The sequence below is a fragment of the Pholcus phalangioides genome, unplaced genomic scaffold, assembly GCF_987345545.1.
Source record: "Pholcus phalangioides strain wild (caught in Gottingen) unplaced genomic scaffold, Ppha-v1.0 ptg000001l_1, whole genome shotgun sequence".
Classification (NCBI taxonomy): Eukaryota; Metazoa; Arthropoda; class Arachnida; order Araneae; family Pholcidae; genus Pholcus; species Pholcus phalangioides.
This window is the reverse complement of record NW_028301594.1, coordinates 18991955-19013328: the sequence shown is the minus strand read 5'-3', so window position 1 is coordinate 19013328 and position 21374 is coordinate 18991955. Positions and strand designations below refer to the sequence as shown.

Sequence of the window (21374 nt, the reverse complement as noted above, 5' to 3'; positions counted from 1 at the left end):
CGTGATTTTCAACCTCTCAACGTGGTTTGCGATACCAAGTTCCATGGCAATTTTTGTTCCTCTTGATGTCTACTAACAACCCTCTCAGTTTGTCGGTCCAGTAACAAAACACCCTGTATGTTAGTGTTGTGTATGCTTTGTAGTCAAGAACACCTGCCATCTACCTTCCAAATTAGAAGTCATAAATTTCAGAATTAAAAATTTTGATTGTGGGTGGGGGGGGGGGGGTGTCACACTTCAAAGATGACGATTACCACGAAGTTGGTCTCACGATCTCTTTGACAGTATTTTGTTACTTATTCAAAGAAAGTACAACGTAAGAAATTAAAAAAAAAAGAAGATCAAAACGTGGATTCTAATTTGACCACCACTTTCGTGGTTAAAAATTTTATTTTCCAATTGTTAAATTACATCTACAAATTTTTTTTTTTCAATCTTTCATAATTTCTGGAACATTCTTGCTTGGAAATGTGAAAATTTGAACTGTATTTGTATGTGTGCAAACGTCATTGCATTATAACTAGGAAAAATGTATGCACCATCCATCCAGCAATTTCTTATGCTAATCGGAAAAGGGATGAGGAAAATATTCAGGAATTTCTTCAACTTTCAGATGAACGCAATCCGAAGAATATACTTACTCCGTATACAATGGCGTTTATTATTGCCAAGCTCTGAAAGAAAAATGATACAGAAAAAAGAATATTTACGCACATGTTTGCATGATAAAATTATAAGCTTTCTCCCATGTACCGCTGATGCCACATTTGATACATGTTTGACATTATTTGATTACATATTTAAGCATGATAAGCCCTCTGCCGATGAAAAAAAAAAGGAATTATATAAAAAACAGTCATCATGAATAAGGAACTTCAAGGAATGTAATTTGTTTCAGTTCTGATATTGGTTCCACTTAATTTGGCATTTGAGAGAAATCGAATTTTGCTTGAATCGCTGACATTACATTAGAAAAGTTCATTTATAAAACGAAAAAGGCAGCTGATAAGGTTACTGGTTGCATTTTCTATAAGGTAACCAATAACCTTATTGCTTGGATTTTTTAAGTTTTATAAATGAGCTTTAATGAAATTTTTATATTGTAATCCGAACCTTAGAGAAAACATCGTAGCATCATGTGTAACTCGTTGCTTTAGTTTTTTATGATCATGTTACAAAGGATTTAGGCGTGACAACGGCTGATTAGATTGTGCATTTCGGATTGTTAAAAAGCTTTTGACCACAGGTTCAGAATGCCAGTATCACTTTAAATCGGGATTTGTGGCACTCTTCTAAGTTTGTTGGATTGATAGCTGCGAAGTATATATTCCAAGGTTGTGGTGAACAACGAACTTTCTATGTGGAGAGATCAGAGGTGTACGCAGAGGCTCGTGCTGCCCCAAACTCCAAGCCGACCAAAAATTAGAAAAATGTTTGATATTTCTGTGAAAAAATTAAAATATCGTAAGAAAATATTTTTATATAGTATTTCAGTCAATGTCTGTTAATGTAAAGGCTTTTAGAAGGGTGGAAACCAAAAATTTCTCGGGAAGAACAAAAATCCCCCCACCTTTTGTGCCCTCTGCAAAGGTCGATCCCGCGTACGCTCCTGGGAGAGATGTTATAAATTTCGTTCCATAAGGAAGTGCTCTTGTCGTGACTGCATAATATACGAAAATAATAAAATAGTATTACTTACTCCCACGGTTTTTACCATATTAACACAATTTCCTGAGAAGTCGTATATTACTCTTCCTTTGAATATAACGGTCGTCGAGTTTGCACCTGTCAGATTCGTTATCGCTGTGCACAAAAACAACAATAATGCCAATACGTTATGCATAAGAATCTGAAAAAAAGAGAGGAATTAGGTCAATACTGTATCTGTATAAATAAAATCGATATTCTCTGTGTGTGTGTGCGCCTGTCTGTCTCTCTATCAGTGCCTGGGGGCCCCTCAAGTGCAGAGGGAGCCTCATGAAAATGAATCTGGTTCAAATTTTCGAGAGTAAGTATGTTAATTGGTAGGCAGTCATTTCTAGCTGGGGGGGGGGGGAAGAGATCGGAAAAATCACTTCGGGAAAGAAAAAAAAACTGTCCTGCAACGAAAGTTCGTGGGCTTCAACAATGACTTTGAAATAGTTACTCGCTTACCCAGCTGGAGTTTTTTCCGGCACGGGTGTTCCCTCCGTGTAACAGAGCCTAGTCGTATCAGCACCTACTAGGGATAGAAGGTCTCCGCACGGGTTGCCTGTAACGTCATTAAGACTACCGAGCAAGTTTTCCACATTTTAAAGCACAGCATCCTATTTCGTTTCTTCTTATTTTGGCGTAGAATCTTTCTGGTTGGCTCACAAATACCGCATGCTGATAGGATGTGGGGGGGGGGGGGGCATAGAAATCGCCATTTCTGAGTCCGATCATTTCTTTTCCGCACAACGATGATACTAGCACGAGCAAGGAATTTTTTCCCTGAATATTCTGAGAGAAAATGGACAACTTTCTGACGTCACGAGCAGCGTGTGGAGGCCTATCTCTGGGAGTGCTGATCGTATTCGGTTAGTTTAATTTAGTCCTCAAAGGCACTCGAGTGGGCCTTCGGCTTCAAAAGCCCATATCAAGGAGGGACCGTTATACAGTTCGCATGCTGACAGTTGTTGATCTCCCAACATTGAAATCTGTTGAGATTTGGGGCAGAGTTGCACGTCTATTTCGTGAAGCGATTCTTGTCAGCCGTCGGTGGAGCCGTTCCTTCAGGGTCTTTTTCCGCCCACCCCTCTGTCAGAGATCTGTCTCCCCCTCCCCGGATTCTTTATATTCACGGTAAGCTCTTGCGAGGATTGGGTGCAAAAATCTGAATTTAATTTCTGCCTCGGAAACAGGGCTGTCTTAAGAGCATCATGAGCCCCCGGGCCAAGTGATTTTTCTGACGCCCCATCAGACAAATTCTCGAAAATTTCAACCATATTTGATTTTTGTGAGGCTCCTTCTTTTCTTGAGGTACCCGGGTGGGCCCATGCGTTAAGACGGCACTGCTCGGAAATGCTGTGACCCATCTCACGACCGCCGATTACCAAGCCAGGTTCAAAAGTCACTTAAATCGTAATAACCTGCCATTCTAGCACCAGAAACCGATGTAACAGCTTCCCTAGCTGCCCATTGTCTTATATAGGCGCTACTGATCGCATCGAATTTACGTTGATTGGTTGCATTTTTCTTTTATTTGCGAGCGCTCATCTGCACAGTTTTTTCGTCATTTGAGTGTATAATACGTACTAAAATAATTTGAGAGAAAGGTTGCGCTTATATAAGAATCATGAGAAGAACTAGAAATCAATAAGAAATATTGAACATGCTTACGAAAGTTGTACGAGTGACGGGAGTCGATCCATTGTATATGAAAGCAGTGGATAGCAGTATCACAAACGACGCTATCATGTATCCAACAGCGATAAGGAATAGAGGCAGGAATTTCGGAAAAATGGCACAATAGTCGTACATGTATGAAAATATTCCAGTAATCACAATTTCAATCAGCTGCAGAAGGAAAAATTAACCATTTGTTATTAATGTTGTACAATAAATCCCAATTAGTGTGAAATTGCTATTCATCAGGGCTGGACAAATCTAATCCCCGTCATTCTCTGGGCATGTAAAAGATTTTGACCGGTCACGCATTTTTTTCAACTACGTGATCGACGATAAGCATGCAAAGTATTGTTTCGGGGGCATATGAGTTTTTGTTTTAGATTTGTCCTGCCCGTTGCACTGGTTCATTGTGAATGATTGTTGATTTCGAAACTATCTGAATAAATAAAAACCATTGGTCAGAATGTTTCGAAATTTCTCGTGAATACCCACGCGAAGCAATGAAATTTTATTTCGGGCAGCGGTTCCTAACCCGTGCTCTGCGGAACACTTAGGACTAAGATCTCTGTGGCGAAATTTTTTCAAATGAAATACCGGATCACATTTGCGCCTCGAAGCGGGAAAACCACAGAAAACCAACTTCAGTGTCACTGCACTACACATGTGCGTTATTATCATCTTAATCCGTAAACATATTCAGGACTTTTGACACATAACTCAAATTTGTCTATGCATATTTCTTGTCAATTAAGATACTGAAGTTTTTTTGTTTTCTTTTGGCCTTTGATCTTCTTGAAGTCGCACGCAAAGTCATGACAGAAAAAAAAAACTAGAAAGATAAGTTTATATACATGATTGACAAATAAGGAGCTAGTTATCTTTAAAGTTACCTTCCCCTGATAACAGATATGACACATATATATATATATATATATATATATATGTATAATTTTTATGATACTGACATAGAATACGCCTTACATTTCGTGTCTAAAGTGGGTCAACCAAAGGAAATATTCGAACTTTACAGAAATAACTTTCCAGTAAAAATCGAACTATAATTTTGAAACTAAATGCACATATGCAGGGTTATTCCATAACTCCCCTTGCTGCATTTTACTGGCGAACTGTTGATCCTAGAGGCATACTTCCAATCAGAAAAAATATTCTAATATCTTCTAGACCTCAGATGTTTCATTCGCGTTGCAAGGGGTTGTACAGTTACTAAAATACAATAATAAACTTTTTATACGGACACCCCTGTCCTCGAAAACCCAATTAGAGAAAGATTTTGCCCTGTTTTTCCTGAGGCAAACAAAATAAAAACAACCTTCCACGTTTCTAAGTGCAATATTCGCAAAGATGTTTGAATTTAAAAATTGCAGAAAGTTGGAAAAAGAACAGCATAAATCAGGGAAAGAAACGTTGACCGTTAGTTTATGCTGTTCTTTTTCCTATTTTTTTCCTCTTTTTCAAATTCGAATATCTCAGCGAATATTACATTTAGAAGCGTGGGATTTTTTTTTTTTTTTTTTTTTTTTGTTGATCTCAAGAGAGACAGGACAACAACTTTCTGATTTAAACTGCAGAAATGGTTATATTTAAAATTTAATTTCAAATAAGATTAAGTCAATGAAATCTCAACCTTTTTCTTCTTTTCATGAACTGAACAGTTTCCTTTATTTTGAATAAGTTTTTATTCAGTTAGATTGATGTCATGGTATTTTATCATGCGCGCAAGCTGTTTAAATGCATTTTTTTTTTGAAAATTTACAGTAAATTAGGTATCCAAGATATGTTAAACTTTATAACAACATAGGATAGCATATACAATCAAGAACATGTATACTAAATTTGAAATTTGAAAATTACTTTTTTAATGGTTAAATAGTATTTTTAATGATATTTCTATTAGAGAGTAATTTTTCACCATGTTAAAGATATATAGATGGAAAAGACACTCCCCTTAAAGATTTATAGATGGCGTATATAAATATGAGAAATAATGATCGAGTACTAATACTTAATTGTAATCGACACTATTAAATTTTATTAATATAGATTTGTGAGAAACTGTAATGCATACAAGCCACATAGTGTAAAAATTTGTTCATGTTATAAATAACTTATCTTTTTCTGTAATATTTGCTTTACTGAACAATACACACAAGGTGTTTTGGAAATGACTCTCTAACTTTGGAATGACTTAACTCGGAAACAGTGGAAAGGTGAAACTAGCAGTTATTACAAAAAATACGTTTCATGAACAGACCTGGAATTTCAATCACACCCGTTTGCGGAATTAGTTACAGCTTTGGATAATATGTGGCGCCACAGTCTCGCTGTTATGTGTTTTAAATAGTGGAGCATATTGCCCTCCGCAAACACGGGTTGAATCAAAAAACGATGGATTCCATATTGTCGCCTTGCTTAGCAATGGCATGACAAAAATGAAGAGTGGAGTTTGAAGCCCCTTTTCTGCAATTTCTCTTGTACAATGGATGCATATGCCTTACAGATGAAATGTTCAAGCTGATACAGAGTTTGGAGACTCTTTGCTGTAAAAAATTACCATTAAATGACCCCACAGAATGAAATAAAAAGACTGTGGTACTATCTAGTCCACAATACACATGCATACTCATATTGTCGTATAATGCTCACGGAAATGAAGGTGCTAAGCGGGATAGCATGAGTGGTCCCCTAATTGTATATATCCCCCGGTTATCATTTTTTTGCTTTTTCATACTATAAATTAACTACAAAAGGGGCCCGTTAAAATATCTGACCGAGGGGCCCGCAAAGCCTCTCAGCCTGGGGGCCCCGATACAGGATGTGGGGTCCATGATTACCAATAACTTCTTTTAGCTTTCGGTGATCCTTTAGTGCAAAATATCGATTTTATTAGACACGTTCAGAAGAACGAAAACACGTGACGAAGTCAAAATTAAATTTAAAACGATTTTGAGCCAAATATAAAAACATATCGTTGTAGCGGTTTCAAAAATCTCCTAAATATATTGTTATAGACGGATTTATCGTAGTAAAGGAAATTGTTGTATCGAGAGGAGTTCAGCATTAGACCTTGGGCAATTCCCAAACAAAATTTGAAAAAATATCGTTGTAGAGAGATTTATCTGTAGAATCGAGTGTCGTTGTTGAAAGGTTTCGCTGTATTTGAAATTCTAGGCCTGCCCGTCAAACGTACCACTTGCTTCATCTTTCTATCTATTACTGTTTCCGAGTTGCGTTTTTTTAAAGTTGCGGGGGAGGGAGTTCCTTTCTAACACGGCGTATTTTTCAAGCTTTGCATAACTACAGCGTAAGAATTAAGTAAGATTACGTGATTATAACATCAAGGCTCTGGCCATTCACTGACCGTCAAAAGAACATTTTAATCAAATTTTTTCCAATCACGTTTTACTTCAATTCAGAATAGAATGAAAAGCATTAAACTGCTAATAACAGTAAAAATGATAGAGCTATTAACATTTATAATTTCACAGCTGTGGATTTCGATGTGTACAATTATATAACAATTATATCAGAACAAATATATTCAACTCACCAGGTGAACAAGCCGTAATAATGTAGTTGGCGTTTTCAGTTCATCGATGTTCAAGGTGAATGAGATGGAAGCGGACATTTTTCCCGTATGAATGAACCCAATATGTACTCACGAGTAAAGACCAGGTGAAAATCAGCTGCTTCTGAAGGAGTTTCACCTCTAATTAAGAAGTTGATGTGAACACCTTCAAATAGCATCTGCTTTTCGGTTTCGCGTTATCAAAGTTTTTGATAAGCTCGATTTCAATTCTATTCGACTTTTGTCCATATTTCGTCGGATAAGGTTCATATTTATTTATTTTTGTATTAGATTATACGCGTAGAATTTTATGAGGTAAAGATTTGGGTGTAGTATCTCAGGTTGATAAGATACACGCCCACTGAAACTAACGATGTTCAGGTGTGCCACCGTAGACTAAAGATATAATATTATTCTAACTCTGTGTGTGTCACGAAGTTGATACCCACTCAGTCTACCTTTTCTCTGGAACAGAAACGGCGTCAATACATTGGCAACAACATAGCTCGTTGCTACTGTAAGAAAGCACCATAAATGGAATGGCGCACCAACCTCTAGCTCGGAGACGTGGAAAATAAAAAAAACAGTTTAAAATCGGTTATGAATTTTTTCTTCTGGTCTAATTGTCTCTAAAATGCAGAAAAATTTGCTTCAAATTTGGTACACGTTTAGGCCGCATAAAGGTACGAAAAATACCTATCTTGCGGAGATAGATTGCTTTAAACATTGCGGAATTCTCAAAAAAACACAAAAAAAAAAGATCATGAATTTTAATTTTTTTTTGCAACTGCTGTATTGATGCAGTGTAGAAGTGATAAGGAAGTGTTTCCCAAAATGGGCAATATCATCCCCTTGGGGTTATGAAATTATTTGGGGTGATGAAATTATCCGTTGAAGCTGAGGATTTAATGTAGGATCGATCCTATGGGTTAACTTGAGTTGGGGGACGGTGAGATTTTTTTTTTTTTTGAGGAGGCGATGAAACAAAAAAAAGTTTGGGAAACTGTGTATTAAGGTATCCATGAAAATTAATCTCAATACATTCGGAATGAGATGATCTCGCAACTTCCAAGAGAAGGAATTAACCGAATTATATGGAACTCACAATATGAGGTTTTTGGTTTTTTAATTCCTTGATTTTTTCCTAAAAATCACACATCATTTTATATTTCAGATAAGATTTTTTTATATTAAAAAAAACAAGTATTTTTTTCCCTTTTATAACAATGGAATTTTCGAAATTCTCTGTTTAATCCGTTTTTCAATATTCTTTGGCAGTTTCAAAAAATATCACGGCACTTATACCAACACCAGTTTTACTATAGATGGTGTTGCCTAGACCCATCTTGAGATGCGTCGGTTGCACCTCTAATTACTGTGGCATATTGGTTGGAAATCACAAGCATTATCACTACGTTTAATGTGATCACCAGAGCCAGGATTAGCCTATATGCACTGAAAAAGTGGCAAGAAAGTGATAATTTTAGTTGTTTTATTGGGTTCCGAGAAAGGATGAAGAAATCACATCGATGATCGCGGCATTAAGCATTAACTTGTATCCGGCCCATGGGTCCGAGGCGCCCAACATTTGCCGCCATCTCCATAATACTTCCAATAACGTCACGCCTATGGTTTATGGGAGTAAATGTGATGTAGTAGCAATACAGGTTGTACCAAATTTTTTGCATAGCGGATATTTTTGCAACTGTTGACTTTACAAAAACACATACTTTGAATTAAAAAAAATTTCCAATGACGTGCGGTTACTCAAAATGTCTAAACAAGCCTTTTTCGAATGTCTTTCCCAAGGGGTCGCATACATGAAAAAAAAGAGAAATTAACTTTTTATGCACACCCTGTGTGCTAGAACTTCCAATTACCGAAATTTAGACCCCCCCCCCTTCTGAAAAGAGCGGGATTATATAACTTTTAAATTTTTAGCATTTCTCGCAAACGATTGATTGCATGGTTCACAAATCGCGAAACGAAGTGAAATTCAAAGTTGTAAAAATGATTTTCAAAAAATGTAATTGTTATTATTGTGAATGAAAAAACAAAATGGTGGAGTTCATTCTATTTGTGTACATTCCCTAAAAATGGAAACTTATGAGAGTGGGATCAACATTTCAATAATTGAAAGTTTTAGCACACGGGGGCAGTACAGAAAGTTAATTTCTTTATTTTTTTATGTATACGACCTTTTAAGCAAATTTTGAGACTTTAGGTGAATGCACGTCATTTGAAAACATTTTTGTAATTGAAAGTATACGTCTCGAGCCGGGCTGGACAAATCTGAAACAAAAAATCGAGGAACCAGAACAATATTTTAGATGCCAAAAATTGTTTTGTCCGAAAGAAATGCAAAAGGTCCGAAATAATGCTTCTTTTGAATAATGCGACCCTCTTTTATGTTATCAGATATGCTGCTATAATTTTCGAACAATTTGTGCTGCTCTCAGCCTGCAATTTCGTGACTACACAAAGAAAATGTTAGGCACCAAAGCAATTTTTTAGTCGTCATGTCGACCTGTTCCCTGGGATTTGTCCAGTCCTGGGCTAGAGTGAACGGTTGCAGAGATATCTAATTTGGAAACAATTTGAGACAGCCTGTATAAATGAAGCGTCTAGAGAGAGAAATCTATTGACGTAGTTGAACTGGACATTTAGTTCCGTTTGTTGGAAAAAAAAAAAAGGAAAAAGGACAAGACTATCGGGGCTCTTCGAACAGCTGTAGGGATTTGTAAGCAAGATACTTTGTTGGCTTGTTTCCCAAGTTCTGCAGATAAGCAAGCGGCGGTATCTTGTGTTAATTAACTGTACTTCTAAAGGATTGATTTTTTTAATTAATTTATTTATTTTATCAGTTGTTTCATTTCTGTACCTTTTCTATTCATCGGAACTTCGTGGACAAAGATAATATTTTGCGATTCAACCGAAAAAGATTTTTTGCAACGTGAAAGATGAGCAACAGAAAAATGTTCAAAATTCTTGGAAAAACCCGTTTCAATTTCAACAACGAATACAAGGTTGGGATTTTTATTTTGTTCTAGTATCAATACATTTCCATCGTCCATAATTTCTGAAGCGTTTTTCATTCAAATATCTTCAAAAAAATCCACATCAATCATTTTTAAAATGTGATCAAGTAAAAGGTATGCATCCAGAAATTACATATGGCAACCGGAAAAATCTTCAATTTGGCAGTTCAACTTGACGCAGCACGCATTGCGAAGAATGTGCTCATCGCATATACAAGGGCGTTCATTATGCCCAAGCTCTGAAAGAGAAATGAAAATGTACATGTTAGATATGTTAAGATAAATTTGATAAATCCCATTATTACACATAATAACCGGTTATTATGCCTAATTGACAAATTTAATTAATTAATCTTCAAATTTATCACTTTTACTAGTGATAATGCATAATACCCACGCGTCGTTGGTGAATTTAGCAAATACAAAGAAAATTATCACTTTTATCGGTGATTAGACATAATACCCAAAAGCCGCGTCGTCAGTAAACATGATAAATCGTACTATATGATATACTGTACATCAGGCCCGTCGTTTGGGGGGTGGGGGCCTTTTGAAAATACACTAAAAATGGTATATATAAATATATGTACATACATTGAGCACATGTGCTTTGCCCTCTCCCTGGAAAATGTTTGCCTTCCCCCCCTGGAAAAAGTTGAAATGACAGCCCTGTTGTACATGATAATTCACACATGTATTGTGTCATTATATCGAGATCCGACTATATTCATCACACATACAAGATTCACTTGGAATTTTTTTCCTATTTATCAAATTCACCAATTACACTAGGGTATTAAGCATAGTCACAGATAAAGGCAATAAATTTCAAGTATTCATCAAATTTATCAACGACGTTTGAGTATTATGCAATAACCGGTTGTTATGTATAACAATAAATTCATCACATTTACCGTAACATACACATATATATATATAAATTTATTTACGTACAAAAATTATAAGCATTAACATGATTGTCTGATATTACGCACATTCGATATAACACTGTTTTTTACACTTTCGCAGTTGCCTAACAGAGGTAGAGCATCTAATGAAATAGATGAAGCAACCGAAAGCTAATTAGTATACGTAGGAATCGCACGATATTCAAATACGATGGAAGAAAAGATGTCACAACTTCACAATGGCATGGCCCGTGTAATAAACTTGGACATGGGGAATTATTAATTCTTGATGAACCCAAGGATTATCAAGGAATGCACCGATGTTTTGGTCGACCAAGTCACTCAGATTTTTTGATTGCAGAGTGAGTGAAGGAGTGGGAGAGGACCAAGTTGTGTGTCCAATCTTTAAGGAAAAGTAGAAAAGAATATGCATCTCTTAAACTTCAGACACGCTATCCCACATTGCTGAAATTTCCGAGGGCGATATGTCGGGGGTGAAATTTTCATATCCCATCAAATTGGCTGTTTTTCTTGACTTCACAGCTGCAAAGTTTCTAATGAGATTTTCATGTTGTAAATTCGAAGCAATGTCACTTTCAAATGAAAGTACTGAAAGTTCTGTAAGTTCGGCTTGACCCAGTTCAGTTCTTAGGGAAGACTTTGCTCCCTTGAACAATTGCTTATGGGAACGTCATACAATTTTTTAGAGCAGTCTCAATATTTGGGAACGTTGCTCTAATGTAAAAAGTTATGCAACTTTTGCAAAATTTAAGTAGGGTTTTCGATTCCCTCTTTAATTGGAAAACATTTCTGAAATTCTTCGGCAAAATCATCATTCGAATCAATATTCAGTGTTATAATATTGCTGGAACACTGTGGCTTTGTGAAGGACTTCTGTACTTCCTCAAATACATCAAAATGTTCTCTGACTGTATTGTATGAAAGGGAGGTAAATGACTAAAATACAAAAGAAAAAAATGTTTGTACTCCTGAAAATTAGTAGGCCCTTTGCGAATGCCCCGTTTGCCTATTCTATAAACAAGCCCTGAAATTGCACGATCCCAATGATTCATCACGTTATCCCGAGAAGTAATTTTTTGATTCGATTCAAGGCAATCGCATTTCGTTTGAATTCAGACATGGATTCCGGCCCGAACGCATCAAAGAACAACCAATATTGAACTTTATGACTATGGTACTTATGACACATGATAGTACTTTCTCTGGTACCTCTCGATATAACATCTCTTGATCCGCAGAGTATTTGGTTTCACTATGTTTCGGGAGGGAAAAATGGGTAGAAGCCGTTGTTCACAGAAATGCTGAAGAACACCTCAATTAAAAAAAATAATTTAATTATTGTTGAAGCATTATTAAAAGAAATAATTTCGGAAATTGTTTGAAGGTAATTTCAAAATGAAAAAAAAAAACCGATTTATACTTGATGAAAACTCGTGATTATACTTTATAAGGAAATAATTTTAAAATTAGTTTACTGAATGAAATAATTGCAGAAAAAATTTAAATAAAATTAAGAATTTGTCGGAAAAAATAATTTCAGTGTTATTTCTAATAATTTTAAATACCGGTGTATGAATAACTTAATGGCCCACGGACTTCATGGAAAGTTTTAATTCGGCCACACAATTTCTGAAGGAATGAAGATCCCTGGTATAATCGTATAGCTTTTCATCGCTGCTTTAAACAGTTTACCAATTTTAAATTACCATCATTTGAATAACGAAATAAATAAACAGTCGAACAACTTTGAAGCGAACTCGCTTATTGCGAAATAAATATTTCTTTACACGAAACGTATAACAAGAAATTCGGTTAATGGGAACTATTAATTTATTGAGACCCTTAGGTTTTGCATCAATGAGATTCGACTGTATAATGCACGAAGATGTATTATAATATTGTTACTAACTCCAGCTGCTCTAGTCAGATTCAGACATTCTCTATCCAAGACTATTCCTGCAAATATGAAATTATTCGCACCAATGATGCACGCTATTCCTGTGGCAAAGAACAGCACTGTTGCCAATAGGTTATGCAGTAAAATCTGAAAAAAAATGAACAAGAAATAAATATATAAATAAAATTATGATTTCAGAAATTTGTGTCATCAATAATAAGATTAAAAAATATCGGGTGGCAATAAAACACTAAATGATACCTTGTAGTCTTAACTCAAAATTTCCTTACTATAAATTTTTCAATATTTCAGAACTATTCCAAGTGAACTTTGATCTGAACCGTCGCAGTAGCCGAGTTTTCTTGTGGATGGTGCATTTTTTACACTCCTCAATTAAAAAGGGTTTATATAGCCGAACTTGGTTAATTCGAAGTCCGAAGCCACTGTTAAAAAAGTTCGAATTGTACAAAATTCGAATTATCCAATTAATCTATCCTGGATCCGGATCCGTGAAACGATTGCAAATTGCAACTTAATCATCAACATTCACATAGGATAATATTTATCGATCATTAAAATTTCGTCATCGGCTACGAAACTGTTTCAAAAATTTTAATAATTTATAATTATAATAATAATTGATCTTAGCTGCTACATTATTCTACTGTTCTGAATCAGCATCACTAGAATTTCTCGACCATGCTCAAAGCCTGATTTACGGAAACGGTTATGATATTCCTGAACTGTTATGATTATTCCTGATCACCCATTAGAAATTGTTTGCTTATCATTCTTATTCTATCAAGGAAATATACTTTTATTAACGTATGTATTACAAAATTTGTACTTTCTGATACTTTCCATACTCTTAATGATGATAAAAAAATTCAGATTTTGAATGGTACATCTTTTGATCTATAGGTCCAACAACAGATTCAGTATTCAATGGGTACACGTTCTCAATGCCCTCCAGCTGAACAATGTTAAAATTGACATTAAATTACCAAAGAAACAGTAGAGAAAAACAGAGTTTTCAAACTTTTTATTTGTCTTTGAAGATTTAGTTTTTGGCAACTTCGTCTCTCGACGAAAGCAAAGTCTGACTTTTCGTAGAATTTTTCTCCAAACTAAATTTGCTCATACAGAAAAACCACGATTTTTTCCCTCCAACTTCGAATCATCCAAAACATCCGAAAAAAATTAGAACTAAACGGAAAATTTTAACATTAAATATAAAACTCTCAAGAGGAGTTCCTAAAAAAGTTCGATTTATAAATTCTAATTAACCACGTTTGAATTAACCAAGCTCTTCTGTGTATAAACAGTGACGAGGGAAAAAAACAAATTACTGCTTCCATGTTTTCAATTAACAACTGACGCAGTGATGAAAACATCGTCACGAAAAATTTCCCTTTGCATAAATTTCCCCCACAAATTCAGAACTAATGTGCTGCCATCTATCAGTAAAAATATCTAGTCAAGTATCCTGTACTAGAAAAAAACGATGCACGAAATTTGAAATAAATCAATTTTATTTTTTTTAGTTTTATGAACTTTTAAAATTTCTTGCAAAGACCAGAAATTTCCCACATGAACCAATCTTAGCCAATTTTACTCACGAATATGGGATATCTCCTACGAGCTGCCATTACTGAACTGATGTTTCAATTATGCCGAGACTGCACAGCACCTAGAGATAGAAGGCCTCTGCACGCTGCTTGTGACGTCAGTAAGTAGTCCATTTTCCCTCAGTAGAACCCCTTTATATACGACAGCGTTGGGGGATATGAAGGCGTCTGATTCCTCAGAATATTCAGGGAAAAAATTCCCTGCCCGTGCTAGTATCATCGTTGTGCAGAAAATAAATGATTGGGCTCAGAATTGGCGATTTCTATGCCCGACTTCCAATCACTATGCGGTATTTATGAGCCAATCAGGAAGATTCTACGCCAAAATAAGAAGAAACGAGATACGATGCTGTGTTTCAAAATGTGGTAAACTTGATAGGAAGTCTGAATGACGTTTATGGCAACCCGTGCGAAGCTTTCTATCCATAGGAGGTGCTGGATTGCATCGTCCACTGTACTGTGGTGCTACTAGACGCGTAATTTTTTGAACGACCCTCTTAAGTCAAGTAGAATTTATTTATTATGTAATGATAATAAAGAAAATAACATTAAAAATATCATAAAAAACACATAGATAAGGCCAAAAACAAAAATTATAATCATTTCATGAAATATAAAATAGTTTTTGAGAGATTACTGAAATTCCAATAAAATAAAATGAAATAAAAGCAAAAAAAAAAAAAAAAAATAAGGCAAAGAAAGAAAATTTTTTAAATAGCTTACAAAGCTAGTTTGTGTTACAGGAGTTGATCCATTTCTCGTGAACACTGTCGACATCAGTATCACCAGCGAAGTGATTAAGTATCCAACAACGATCAGAAATAGAATTAGTGGTTTTGTATAAATGAAGCAATGGTTGTACATGTATGAAAATATTCCAGTTATCACAATTTCAATGACCTGCGGTAAAAAGACAAGAGGAAAAAAAAAACCTTCTTTTGTCATTACAAAATCAAACAATCATATTTACTCGGTTACAAGCGCATCTCTACAACATAAATAGGTTAGGGCCATACATATACTCAGAACACGAATTCCGGCACGTTGCGATTCGTTAGAAACTGTAGAGGAATGTGTACGAGTTTCATGTACGGGTAAGTAGTAGTAGTTACTCGGTTATGACAACACCCAGGGTCACAACTACATACTTTGTTACCCGGGTAAGCCGGAATTTTGGCACCCCTTGCATGTAGAAGAAGCAGTTAAAGGTTGAATTCGGCTTCCATTCTGGTCCAGCGCCCAGATCACCAGAACCGCCCGCTCCCCACCCACCTAGTTGTGGCCCTGACGACACCGCGGCAATAACGTGAATAAAAGTCAGTTTCGGTTGATGTCTCTGTAGAGAGTAATTTATAAAATTATACAACACACAATGACTAACGATACATAATTTCGTATTTACGAAATACAGGGCGTCCCGTAAATTCATTAATACTAGTAATAATGTAGTTTAAAAAAAGCTCATAGAAAATGAATTCCGCATTCTAACACACCAAATGAATTAGAAAATTAAAGTGCGGTTTGCAAAAAATTATTCTCACAAAGAGGGATTTTTCGATACAAAATATGTTCAAATTTTCGTCGATAGAGGGTGCCGCACGATAATCCGGCAGGAGTGATTGGACCTGAACCTTTCTTCGAGCTCTTCTGTATCCGGAACGTTCCTAGATCTTCAGCCGGCGATTTGTGGCTTAAGTAAAACAACTTCACCAAAAGTATCCACCTACGTCAATATTACAATGAAAATTACTATATAAGGGCCAGTGAGTGGAAAGTTCTGCGTACACCCTGTATTTTACAATACTCTGATTTGCATATTTCAAGTGATTTGCTTTGATGCAGTGCTGTCTATTGAAAAAAATATTAAATCATCTTTAAAAAATTTTTTTTTCCGAAAAAAAAATTCCCCTTCGTGAGAATAACTTTTTCGCAAACCACGTTCAAATGTACAGATTTCACTTTTTAAGTCAGCCACCTCGTTGGGCAATTTGCCTGTTGTGGCGTTGTATTTGTATATTCATTGTATATTCATTATTTTTATGAATTTTTGAACTACTATTTTTTCTTCTAATTTATGTGGCACCATGTAGTATAATGATTGATGATCTTGTTTGGAATTATATTAGGAATTAATAGGAAATGAAAAATTATAAATATTAGTTGTAATAGCCCTGAGAGCAGATTTTTAAAGTTTCTACTGACTTTCTGCCCACCCTGTACCGGAGGAAAGCGGATTTCGTCACATTCGCTAATACAAATGAATTATAGTCTTCGTTGTAACAAAATTTCGCAAGCATTGATTCGGAAGAGACCATTTCTAACGCATTGATGAATGGATTTCACTCCCAGCAGGTCCCATACAAATTCTAAAATTGATAGTGAAATGGTTAAACCTTCCTTTAACTCAATTTTTCAAGAAAATCTGCAAACGTTTTAAAAAATAAAGCAAGTTTTCATTCATTGAATTCATTTTTTTTCTTACAGAACTAGTTGTGTAACCCTGAAGCATGATTTACAAACTTCTACTGGATATAACGATTACATATTATTTGTTGTAGTGGATTTTTTTTCCTGAGCTCTCAAAATGCAACTACATAAACAAATACAAATTCTAAAGTGACAATAGGCAAATTGCCAACAAGGTGGCTGCGAAAAAATAAATAAATAAAAAGGAGGGAAAAAGAAAGACAATATAAAAAAAATACAATTATACACATAAAAAAATAATATATATATATATATAATAATATGTCCTGACCGATTCTTCATCGCCGAGCCGAAACCCCTGAAGCTATAAATATCAAATTTTGTCAATAGTGTTGTTTTATGACGTAAAGAATCAGTAAGAAAAATAAGTAAGTTTTCCTAAATTCGACCCCTGAAGCCGAGTTTTCCTAGGAGTAGAACTTGTGCGTCGTGTGCAGCGCAAAAACGCTGATTGGTTAAAAACCTGAAATTCCGGTTTTTCACCAATCAGCGTTTTCACGCTGCGCGCACTGTAGAAACCTGCTCCTTGGAAAACCTGGCTTAAGGGGATTATAAGGTGGTTCAAAGTTAAAACATCACGATAGATATCACGCCAAGCTGAAACCTCTAAATCTATATTCATGAAATAAGGTCAAACGTTTTGATTCATGACGTGAACACGTACGTTTTGGTTCAACGCGTACACCGACTTTCTCTCCCATAATCCTTTGCGCCGCGAAACCTACTGTAAGCTCCTTCGTCAGCCATCTTGAATCAACCACTTCCGTTCAACCCACGTAACCAGTTGACGACTTCCGGAAAGAAGAGGGGGATTACCGGCATAAACTAAACGTCATGTGAATGGTTTGTAGCGAAAATCCCCGTTGCCGGGAATTTTTCGGGATGTTTTATTGCTCATGTGATGCGAAAAGTCTTGTACACATTTGAAATATTAATAAAAATTTGGTTTGGTTTGCACCAAAATACGAAGCACCCCTAAAAACGAAGACGACATTTTAAGAAACCACACGTTATTTGAAAACTTTTTGTAACTGGAAGAATACTTCTAAAATCAACGGTTACAGAGGTAGTCCTGTGGACAAACAATTTGAATCAGGCAGCCCCGAATTGTTTGCATATCAAATATCTTTGCAACCGTTGACCTTAAAAACTTTCAATTACGAAAAGTTTTCAAATGACATGCAGTTACTTAAAATCTCAAAATTTGTTTGAAGGGCCGTGCACATAAAAAAATAAAGAATTTTTAAATATTATTTAATTGAATTTTTTTAAAGTCACTTTTTAAATATGTTTACATTGGATTAACGCAGGTGTCGGGGAGATATGATCGAAGTGTTCAAAATTTTCGACGAGATGGATAGGATGAACCATGAACTATTAGTACACCGCCAATCGACTGCTTTTACTAGGGGATACCAGTATCGATTGGTAGGGGACAATGTAAGGTTATGGTGTCGCAGGGAATTTTTCTCTAATAGGGTTGTTAATAAATGGAACAACTTACCCCCGGAATTAATAAATTGCAACACAATTGATAGGTTAAAAAGAAATACGATAAACATGTTGGGGTAAATCGAGAAGCTATTCATTCTTAGAATAAGACAACCATAATATTCTTTATGGGCATTGTATATTTTATCATGTTTATATGTTGTTCATAATTTTTGTGATTGTGTTTTTAATTGGGTTGCTGTATTTTTGAAATATATGACATCCGTATCTGTTATGGGCATCTTTTTCTCAGCCACCTCGTTGGACATTTTGCCTGTTGTGGCGTTGTATTTATGTCTGTAACTTTTATGCAGTTTTCGTGTACTAAAACTTCCAATTATTCAAATGTAGATCCCACTTTGAAAAGTAATTTGCAAAAAATTTCATATTTTTAATGAAATATTTATCGAGGCATTAAACATACAAAATCGCTAAGTTTGGCAACTTATCACTCTGATGGCAAGTTTCATAGGCTCATTTACCATTTTTAGGGATTTAACACGAAGAGAACGAAATAAATCATTTTATTTTTTTATTCACAAAAAAAGAGCAGTTAAATTTTTTGACCTTTATTCTGATCATTACAGAATTTTTACAACTTTGAATTCAATTAATGTTTCACGATTTGAGAACCACACCCTAAATCATTGGCGACAAATGCTGAAAATTTCGAAGTCAAATATCTCCGTTAATATTGCATCTAAAAATACGCAATTTTTCATAAATGATTTCTCAGAGCCGCATTCACATTTCATTAACTGGAGATTTTAGCATTCAAGTTCCATATAAAAAGTTAATTTTTCTATTTTATTTATTTATATGATCCCTTGGAAAATTTAAGACATTTTGAATACCTGCATGTCATTGTAAAACATTTTCGAATTGAAAGTATGTTTCCAAAGTCAACGGTTGCAAAACGATTTGGAACAATCTGATAGTCATTGACTGCTTTATAAGTTTAGTGTTATTTAATTAAAAATTTTTATTCGAACAAAGTATCGAACTCACCAGATGAGCAACTCGTAATAATGTAGTTGGCTTTTTTATTTCATCGGCGTTCAGAGAAAACGCCACGGAGGAAGACATTTTTGCCGGTATATTTGAATGAACTCAATGTATGCTCACAAGTAAAGATCTGGTAAACGTCAACTGCTTCTGAAGGATTTACGCCCCTAAAAAAGAGGTTTATATAGACTTTTTTTTTTGAAGACAGTATTTTACGATTTCACGTTATCGAAGAAATCCACGCATGATAAGAAAGATGTGTGTTTTCATCACTGTGTGTCAAATCATTGTGTTTTCTTTCCATTCTTTTGTTCCATTAGATAGCGTTCGTTATTTCGTTTTTGGAAATTTGTACATCCCAGAAGTTAAATTAACACTAAAAGGCCGGACAGGGTCTGTCTGACCCTGCGTGCTCTTTCTGCTCCCATATCTCAAGTAAGAATATACCAAAAGATTAGAAAATTCTTGACTTTTCTCCAATTTCATGTTCTTATTGGACACTAAAGCTTTTCCATTGTCTTTCTTAGCAACTGAGATACCCAGAAAGACGGTAGGGGGGGGGGGGGTCACACTGACCCTCCCATATTTTAGAACACATTCACCGTATAATACAACCAACGTTGTCGCAATTGATTTTGTGAGGCTAAAATTCTTCTGATAGTCTCTTTGTGAATCTAATACGGTATAGGCCACCAATTCGTGACTCTTTTTTTACTTTTGTTCTTATCTGCAGATGTCGGCCAGCAGGAGTCAGCTTTTGTTGCTAAGTATTTTTGTAATTTTTTCCGATAAATTGTTTGTTCTGCAACGTAGAAATATCCAAGTGCTCATGATTGCTGTAGAAATATCAAAAAGACGTAAATTAACCGAAGAGGAAACTTTTTAAAAGGTGGCAAAGATTGGGTGAGAAAATCTCAGAAGCAAGTGGTGGTTATGATGAGAATTCTGAGCAGAATGAAAACTATATCCCAAGCAAAACCTTTGTGATGTAAGCAATAGATGGATGATGGATGTGTGTAAATCAGAATGAAATTATACCCCCAACAGTGGCTCAGTGATGCAAAATTTAATGCTACTCGAAACAGTGAACGCAAACCACATTGAAGCCACAAATGAAAACCATGCCCTACACCCAAACGTCAACTGATTTTCATAAAAATCCGAGATTTCCATAATATCTCGTCTATCAGTTGCGAAAAAACTGCTGCCGATGGAAGTGTATGAAGTATTGTGGGCCTTCCTCGTCAATAATACGTGAAGGATTCCAAAATATTTCACCAGAAATTCATTGCTTACAGATACTGATTCAACATCACTGGAATTATGTGAATTTCTTCAAGCTTGGTTGAAACTCTTAATAAATAACATCATGGTCATGGGCTTTCAGCTACAAAAAAAAATAAAGCAAGATCACACTCGTTGATCTTATTCAAAACCTAGAGGCGATGTAACACTTAAATCCTATCGGAAATATAGACAATACAAATCCCCAGTCTCGAGTTTACTTCACACTGACGCACATCGAAAGAGGTCGTGTGCCCAGAATGTTTTAAAATCTAAATGATAATAAAAAAAATATGTATTAATAGATCAATGGGTTTTACGCACTAATTCTTTGTCTATCATATAAAAGTATACCATTCTCTAAAATATTAAAATATTCAAAAATTGCCAGAAAAAGCTATGGGGCTACACAGACCTATGCCCGTCTTTATAGGTACAGTCCTCCGACCCGTGTTTCTAGTGTGAAAAATTTCTAGTATATTACAAAGGAGGCTTTGGTAGTACTCCGATGTGTCACTCATGTTTCAGGGGTTTTTTTTTTGGCATCAGGAGATACAGGGCAACAACTTCCTGATTGGATTTTGTGGCACACGGGGAGTGTATATAAAAAGATGATTTTTTATTTTAATTTAATTTTTATTTAAAAATTAAAATTATTAT

General features: G+C 35.4%; 2 protein-coding genes across 2 annotated transcripts; both read right to left on the bottom strand.

Moving 5' to 3' along the window:
• Positions 1 to 353: 353 nt before the first annotated feature.
• LOC149090022 (uncharacterized) lies at positions 354 to 7324 on the bottom strand. The gene is made up of 4 exons (XM_089231998.1): positions 6938 to 7324; positions 3361 to 3537; positions 1700 to 1849; positions 354 to 674 (listed from the first exon to the last, which is right to left on the bottom strand). The coding sequence occupies exons 1-4, from the start codon at positions 7013 to 7015 to the stop codon at positions 603 to 605; spliced, it is 477 nt and encodes a 158-aa protein (XP_089088124.1). The 5' UTR covers positions 7016 to 7324; the 3' UTR covers positions 354 to 602.
• Positions 7325 to 9975: 2651 nt separating this feature from the next.
• Positions 9976 to 19575, bottom strand: LOC149090021 (uncharacterized). Its single transcript, XM_089231997.1, has 4 exons — positions 19434 to 19575; positions 15171 to 15347; positions 12832 to 12966; positions 9976 to 10232 (listed from the first exon to the last, which is right to left on the bottom strand). The coding sequence occupies exons 1-4, from the start codon at positions 19509 to 19511 to the stop codon at positions 10161 to 10163; spliced, it is 462 nt and encodes a 153-aa protein (XP_089088123.1). The 5' UTR covers positions 19512 to 19575; the 3' UTR covers positions 9976 to 10160.
• Between the last annotated feature and the right edge of the window lie 1799 nt (positions 19576 to 21374).

What these genes read in the sequence shown, in the direction of transcription:
- LOC149090022 (XM_089231998.1), bottom strand. Translation starts at nt 7,015, where the DNA reads ATGTCCGCTTCCATCTCATTCACCTTGAACATCGATGAACTGAAAACG. An exon ending in TATTACGGCTTGTTCACCTG is followed by an intron (nt 3,538 to 6,937) that starts GTGAGTTGAATA and finishes TTCCTTCTGCAG; the next exon opens with CTGATTGAAATTGTGATTAC. An exon ending in ATATGGTAAAAACCGTGGGA is followed by an intron (nt 675 to 1,699) that starts GTAAGTAATACT and finishes TTTTTCTTTCAG; the next exon opens with AGCTTGGCAATAATAAACGC.
- LOC149090021 (XM_089231997.1), bottom strand. Translation starts at nt 19,511, where the DNA reads ATGTCTTCCTCCGTGGCGTTTTCTCTGAACGCCGATGAAATAAAAAAG. An exon ending in TATTACGAGTTGCTCATCTG is followed by an intron (nt 15,348 to 19,433) that starts GTGAGTTCGATA and finishes TTTTTACCGCAG; the next exon opens with GTCATTGAAATTGTGATAAC. An exon ending in ATCTGACTAGAGCAGCTGGA is followed by an intron (nt 10,233 to 12,831) that starts GTTAGTAACAAT and finishes TTTCTCTTTCAG; the next exon opens with AGCTTGGGCATAATGAACGC.